At 48.3% G+C, this 7,423-nt stretch overlaps 1 protein-coding gene across 1 annotated transcript; it reads left to right on the plus strand.

Annotated features, from left to right (window-relative positions):
* Window positions 1-5,400: 5,400 nt before the first annotated feature.
* KCNE4 (potassium voltage-gated channel, Isk-related family, member 4) lies at window positions 5,401-5,889 on the plus strand. Its single transcript, XM_010139935.1, has one exon. It carries the CDS (start codon window positions 5,401-5,403, stop codon window positions 5,887-5,889), a length of 489 nt encoding a protein of 162 aa, XP_010138237.1.
* Window positions 5,890-7,423: the final 1,534 nt, after the last annotated feature.

Below are 7,423 nucleotides of genomic sequence, written 5' to 3' on the forward strand. Positions count from 1 at the left end.
TATGTAAGAATATATTAGAGATGTATATTCTTTGTTATTACTTATTATTTCTCCTGTTTCTCAGTGCTGGCATATGTAGAGTTTTTGTAGAATTTTGTAGAATTTTCCCGATCACAAAGGATCTTGAGCAAAAAAATTAGAAAGCTGAGGAGAGATCTTCATGCTGCCAACAGGTAGTTCCATTTGGGGAAAAAAGAAAAAGAAAAGAAAACGCATTTTCGACTCAAACAGACCTCCATCCTCTGTGCCACCTCAAAGGACAAAGGTAAAGTAATATGAAGTGTAAGTTTCATTTTATTGTATAAAAATATATATTGATAAAATAACTTTGTAACGTCTCAGCTACAGGGAAGAGAATTGAGGATGTGATGGCTTTGGCCTCAGACTCCCCAATCAGTTACTGAGAAATCTTTATTTTTTCAATGTAATTTTTCGTTATTGCTACCAAGAGAGTTACCTCTTTCCACTTTGTTTCCAGTCACTCACAGCTTCCCAAAATTCAGTTTGGAGGTTGGAAAGAAATGCCCATCCCCAAACCCCAGGACTCCCAGGTGCCTCCAAAAAAATGCTAAATTTGGTATAACCTGTTATACAGTTGTCATTGAAGCTTGTCACCTCTCAGGATCAGAAACCAAGCTGCCTTACAAACCTTCGCGGTGTGCTCGGAGGACACTTGCGATACTCCAGCCATGACCTTTGGGGAGCCTCTTGCCACTGGTAGAGTTGAGTGCACTGGGGCTGATGGCCACCTCACCTGTGAGGAGCTTCTGAACCCCTCTTGGCTCCTGTTGATAAAAACAGCAAGTTTTTGCTGCTCTGGGTGCAGGGGCCACCTGAGAAACTTGTAGTCTCGTGATGGGGATCTGCTACGATGGGTAAATAAAATTTGAATTACAGCAAACTAAGTGCTGAAGCTGGTGAGAAGGCTGAGGAGTGACCTCTGGACTTTGACTCGCGTGTTTTCACCAGTGGAGGCTGTAAGATGGTGAGGCAGAGTTGGTAACTGGCCAGAGCATGGCTTCCCTTTGGTGTCTAGATGGTGACATGGTGTGTTGTGGGTGACTCTCAGAAAATTGTCACCTGTTTCTGCAGCATGGAAAATAAGGAAGAGAGATGGAAGGTGGCACTGGCGCTGAGGCTGGATGGGAGTGGGAATTGCTCAGATGCCAGCCCAGCCATGTGGAGATGCTGACGGACCCAACAGTTATTGCCTTTCCAGGTAGTGAGCCACGAGTGCATCTCTGTGCTGTATCCTCACAGCACAGCTGTTCGGTAGGTATCATCAGATTCATTCCACAGGTGGGTAAACTGAGGCACAGAAGTGTTAAGAGCATGTAGTAAAGCTCGTAAAGTCTATGCTGTAAGTAGGCTTGTTAGCGAGGAGGCACGGGGCTTGTGTCAGGTTGCTGCTCGTTCCCTGCTCCACTCTAAATCATAACTAAGTCAACATTTGCACGGCAAAACTCTCCCTCCTTTCCCTCCCTGGTGCTAAATTCTTTTACTTCCATTAAAGGTCCACATGCAGGAAAAAAAAAAAAACCAACCTCTCTGTCCTTCCCGCTTCTCTCTTCTTTCCGTTTTTCCCAGATTTCCAGGTGATGACTTTCCAAAGTGCACATGCTCAGGGAGTCTTTACCGTTAGCATCCGCTTACCCCGCAGGCTCAGCTTCCCACAGGGACCAGCCCTTCAGCGGTTGTGTCTGGGATCTTTATTAACTCGCTGACTGGGAAAAGACAGATGAATGCGGCACCAGCTCGGGGGCTGTGCCTGGAGTGAAGGGTTAGGCATCTCTTTTCCACGCAGCCTGCAGTGTCGTCTGAGCCTCCAAGGACGTTTCCTGTGGTCTTCATAATGGATTCTGCCTTTGCTCAGATTTCTGACCATCCTCACATTTTTATTTGGAGAATCCCGTTCCCTTAAGCCACGTTGTGAAGAATTTCTGCCCCATGGGGTGCCTCGCGCCTCAACTATTGCATCATTTGGTGACGGAGGCTGCTGCTACAAAATGCTCTCCAGAAGAGAAAAAAAAACTGGCATCACAACTACGTTGAGAGCTTTTAGTCGCTGGAATGCCTGGCTGTTGCTCGGCTTTATTAGCCCGAGTGTTTTACAAAGGGGAAGGGGGAAGGTGGGAGCAACAGCACGAGGATTATTCTTCAAAGTTATAGCTGAGGTTGGGATTGATGCAAAGGAGGTGAATTGGTGAGGGGCAATTGGCGAAAGCCTAAGAGATCGGTAAGCGAAATTTCAGGGGAAATTCTGTGAAGTTTGGGAAGAAAAATACTGATCTGAAAGAAAGAGACCTCAAAAAAGAGAGAGCGCATAACTTTAACTCCAAAAAATAACTTCCTGCAAATTAAGCAAGTGCTTTTGCCATCATTGCCGCTTTTACAGTATAACGTGCTACAAAAGTGATTTTGAAACACAACTAAAAGGCTCAAATTTTCAATTTTCTTGGTCTTGCGAAACGAAAATACTGTTTCCATGGGGTACAAATTGAGCAAGCTGACTTATGGCACCAGTAAGCAAGTGGCATATGTTTTCCAGGTAGTTATTCGCCAGTGTCTTCCCATCCCTCCTCTTCATGTCTGCAGAAGACTCAGGGATTCCTTCCAGGCCTTTTAAAATTAAAACGGTTGTTCAGAATCATGGGCTAACAGATGGGGAAGAGCTGCCACCAGCTAGACAAAGTAAATGTCACTGCCAAGAGTCCTCAGCAATAACTGCACGGAAATATGGAATTCAGTCACCTGCCAGCTGAACTTTGGGAGACTGGGGCTTCACCTACATGAGAACAGGAGGCTTTGGAGCCAGTGAGACACCCTGTTGGCTCCTGCAGAGGAGCTGGTCAGCCTCGGCTCTGCAGAGCTCTGGGCGTCTCCGCGTGCTCTTCATGGCAAGGTGAGTGTCGGGCTGTGCGTCGCGCTGATGGCACGATGCAGCAGTACAGGCTGTAGGTCATCTTCTTCCCAGAATCAAGCAGCTTCAGAGCTGAGTTCATAGGGTGTCGTGGGCACAGAGAAGGGATTTCGCTTTGTACTGAGCCAGTCTTTGTTTATCCCACAGTGCTGGGTGTTTCCTCACCGTTCTGTGAAGGTCTTGCATGAACCTGAGGCACTGCCTTTAATTTTTCGAATTCCTGGAGCTGCATGGTAGAGCCGACAGCACACAGAGCTGAGAAAGATGTGAAATATGACTTCCCCAGAGTTAGAAAATCTAGGGGCTCACTCTGGGTGGTGCTTGAGCCCACCAGTTAATAACGCTCTCGCTGCCTACTCGGTAATTTGTTGGGAACAGGGGCGAAGAATCCAGACTTGGCAGGCTGGAGCTGCAGACAGATTTTGTCAGATGAAGTCCCAGAGACACTAGTCCAACATCAACAGCTCCTGAGCTATCATGTGGGAATGCGTGAGGAGATGAAAGCAGCATCCTAAAGGGTGGATCCTCTATTTTAAGGGGCAAAGGAGGGAATCGGGCTAATGTAGTATTTTTATTTTCTTTGTGGAGTTGTACAGAGAAGTGATGGAAAATGCTGGTTCCCAACGCAGATACAATTCTATCTTGAATTCTCCACTTGCAGTTGCTTAATTCCTTTTGCCTCTTCTGACATGTGAAGTGAGGTTAATCCCATCTGCCTTTACCTCAGAGGGGTGGTGAGGGCAGAGCCTGGAAAAGAATTTCCCGTCTATGGAAAGAATCCACAAGTGGCTGCAGGGGGAGAAAACCCCAGACCTGCCGCTGGGAAACTCCAGCACCAGCAGGCTGCTCTCTGGAAGTGGAGTGTTTTGTTACATAAACATCCGTGAAGCTTTGCAGGAGGGGTGACATTCACATGTGGGGCCTGACTAATTGGGCTTTGTGTGTGGAGAATGGGGATGGAGAGGATAAGGAAGTGAAATCCCCACGGTGCAAGCTAGGCCGCCTCCTTCCCATGGCCTGTACTGGTGCTTACGTGTTGGGAAGGGGTCTCGGAGCCTCCTGTACCACTGAGATGATGACTGGGAATGCTGCAGGCCCCCCCGACCCAGCCGGCGTCCTAACTCTGCCCTCCCCAGCAGCCAGCTGCAGCAGTCCCCTGGAGAGCATCCCTCTGCCCACAAGTTGTTCACGTCCCTTTGTAGTAAAACCTGCACTACCTCGGTGGTCCTGGTCTGTTCACGCAGACCACGGAGCTCTCAGCTGCTTCTCCAGCAGGAGAAGGGGGCTGTGAAGCGCAGGAGCTCCACGTTGCTCTCCTGGAGGAGTCTGCCCCCTTCCACCGATCGCGTGGGCAGCCACATTCCCTCAGCTGCTGCTCTGATGGCCAAAGTTAGGTAGCAGTGGCACTCCTCCATCCTAAACCTGCCTGAGACCCACGGCTGGGTTCTCCACAGCCCCGCTCCTGTGGCAAAGCGGAGCTGCAGTGTGAGTTGAAAGTCACCGCTTCATTTTGAACGCGCTTTGTAAAGCTTTGTCACTAGTCCCAGGCAAAGAGAATGATCTGTTTCCTCCCTGATCTCTTCAGGGGAAACCGCATAGGTAACTTGAGCGTGTCCACTGTAAAATTCACGTTTTCCTGCATTTTTTATGGCAAGCCCAGACACATGGTCTGCGGGGTCTCTGTCCTGCGTGGCAGCTTTCAGCGTAGCAGGCCAGATTGAGCCTTCCAGCCAGACTGAGCCATGGGGATGGCAGTGAAAGGGACAGATTCAGAAGCTGGAAGAGCTGGTGCTGAACTGGTGAGGAAAGAGTAAAATCTGAATTCCCCCCTCTCTTTCTTTTCACAGCTGTTAAGAGTTCAGCGGGTTGAACTGCAATCCTTCATCTGTTGACTCCGCCACAAAACTGTTATAAACTGTGCCTCTAAAACACGTGATGAAGCATTGCTTGAGAGCTATTTATTCCGACTGCAGCAGAGGAAAGTTTTCAGAACACCCGGCATTCGGTGGAGGAAAGGTCTCCTGAGCTTTGCAAAAGGAGGAATTGTTTGCATACCGGCGTAAGTTGCTTTCTGATTTCTTTTATCCCCTTGCATCGCTGAATGAAATAATACTTGTAACTGACCACCCCCTCCACCCCCATATGGAAATGTGGAAAAGTAGCACAAAACGCTGCCTAGCAGAGTATTGCTATAGTTTTCTTTCTTTAATCAGGGGGGTTTTAATTCAGCACAGAACTCGGCATGATTTAATAGTACGTATTTCCTTTCCTCTCGTGTTGTCTGTATCTGAATAACAATTCATTCACAATGTTAGTGCAGCTACAGACTGCAAACTTCAGCCAGGCACGGGGTGTGCAAGCTTACAAGCAGTTTGGGGGGACCTTTTTTCTGATGTTTCTTCTACCTCTTTGAGCTGAAGTTTGAGCTTATGTATACGAACTCCTTCTCCTCCAGGCTGTAGCTGTGGGAAACACTTTTCATGCTGAAGATGGACCATGCCAATATGACCCAAGCCATGCCTGATGCTGAATCCCGCAACACAGAGAAGAACGGCAATGAGTATTTTTACATTCTGATCGTCATGTCTTTCTACGGGATCTTCCTGATAGGGATAATGCTTGGCTACATGAAATCCAAAAGAAAAGAGAAGTCATCCAATCTGCTTCTGCTCTACAAAGATGAGGAGAGAGAATGGGGGGAAGCTGTGAAGCCTCTACCTACCATCTCGGGGCTGAAATCTGTCCAGATCCCCATGATGCTGAACATGCTGCAGGAGAGCATGGTGCCGTCACTGTCCTGCACCATCTGCTCAATGGAAGGCAGCAGCGTCAGCTCCGAGTCCTCCTCCCCAGACGTGCACTTCACCATCCAGGAAGAAGTGCTGGATGCTGAGCTGGGGGAAGCGTCAGAAACATTCCTCAACGAGAGCAGCGAGGGATCTGCGGAGAACATCCACAAGAACTCCTAGCACCTGCAGGGCTCCCTTGAGCAGCTGCCAGAGCGGGAGTGGAGCTCCCCCTAAGAACTCGTGGTTCTGCGCTCCCACTCGCCAATGAACTCTGGTCAGGTATCTGTGCCCCCGGGCCCGAGACGGTCCTGGGAGCTGCCAGGACATGGGAGCAGTGGTGCCCAACTCCAGCGTGTAACTTGCACATAACTGGGACGCTTAGTTTTAATTTTTGCATTATTATTTCTTACCGTAAGAGCTAAGAACAAGGAGACTATATATATATATTTTCTAAGGAGGTGGCTGTTACTGGTATGTCTCTGCGTATTTCAGACATCTGCAGGTATCTGGGAAATGTTCAGGAAGGGTCCCCTGCTCGTTAAAGATGGTGGGTAATGCTCATTCATGCAGAACTAGGAGAGACCACAAGTACTTTTTACTGTGGTTTTTCTCATGACGAACTACAGCCAACAGCAGATTGGCTCAGCGAAAGCTGAATTGGCTCGGGAGCTGAAATGTGCCGACGCTGTGGTTGAAGGGAGATGACAGCATGGCTGGAGACTGGCTTTAGGCACAGAAAGGAGGAAAGAAAAGGAAAAAACCGAGGTGCTGAATTCCTGGGAGGTTTGTCACGGATCCCTACCGCTCTGTCTGTCTTTGCTGCAGTTGTACCTGCTGGCTGGGTCGGGTTCTCCGACCTCTGCTGCCATCCAGCCGTGGAGTGAGTCACTAGGAGAAAAAGTGCGTTTGGGTTTTGCTTTTGTCTTGTTAAAGATGTCTGTGTTTGGTCACTAGGGGCAAAGATCTGTAAGTTAGGGAAGATGTTAAAGATCTTTGTTACAAGGTGTAAGACGTAGAAAGGCTTGAACAAATGCTGCTCTGTTAAGCCCCCTTGAAAAATGGGTGGAATTCGGGATAGAAGTTAACCTGGCCGGGGTGAGAACCTCCCCCCCGCCGCCCCGCGGTCATCGGCTGCATCCTCCCAACTTCAGGGGATGTGCACGAGGTTTTGTGCTTCTCTGCTGGAGTCAAATTCTCCATTTGAGGTCAGTACAACTGCAGCCAGGTACGTCCTTACAGACTCTAGACTTTCTGCTCAGTTTAAGCCAGCATAGATAAGCATCGCATCACGTCTTGGTTTTTCTATCAGCTCTCATGTGGCACATGCATTTCTCTGAAGTCGTTAGTAACTAGGATTTAAATCCACCACTAACTCCCCCTCTCCCCCAATTTAATGTAACTGTGATTTTTTTTTTTTTCAAATGCTTGTGGAATGAGTTACTGTATTGCACTGTTAAAAGAAGTAGGAATGATTAAAAAGAACAAGTATTTCAACCATGCCTTACATTTTATAATAACTTATTACAACAGTTGGATGAGTTCTGGAGGGGGCTGAGGAGCCAGACTCTGAAGCATCACGCAGCAAAACGTTTGCAAAATGCCTCCACGTATTTCCTGCACTAAAATAGCTCCGAGATTTATCCGCTGGCATTAGGGCTCAAGAGACAGCTCAAAAAACACCAGCAGCAGGAGGGAACGGCGGCACAGGGCTGGC

This window comes from Buceros rhinoceros, unplaced genomic scaffold (assembly GCF_000710305.1).
Source record: "Buceros rhinoceros silvestris isolate BGI_N320 unplaced genomic scaffold, ASM71030v1 scaffold32527, whole genome shotgun sequence".
NCBI classification, from domain to species: domain Eukaryota; kingdom Metazoa; phylum Chordata; class Aves; order Bucerotiformes; family Bucerotidae; genus Buceros; species Buceros rhinoceros.

Excerpts from the sequence above, each read along its gene's own strand:
- KCNE4 (XM_010139935.1), top strand. The coding sequence starts at position 5,401 with ATGCTGAAGATGGACCATGCCAATATGACCCAAGCCATGCCTGATGCT.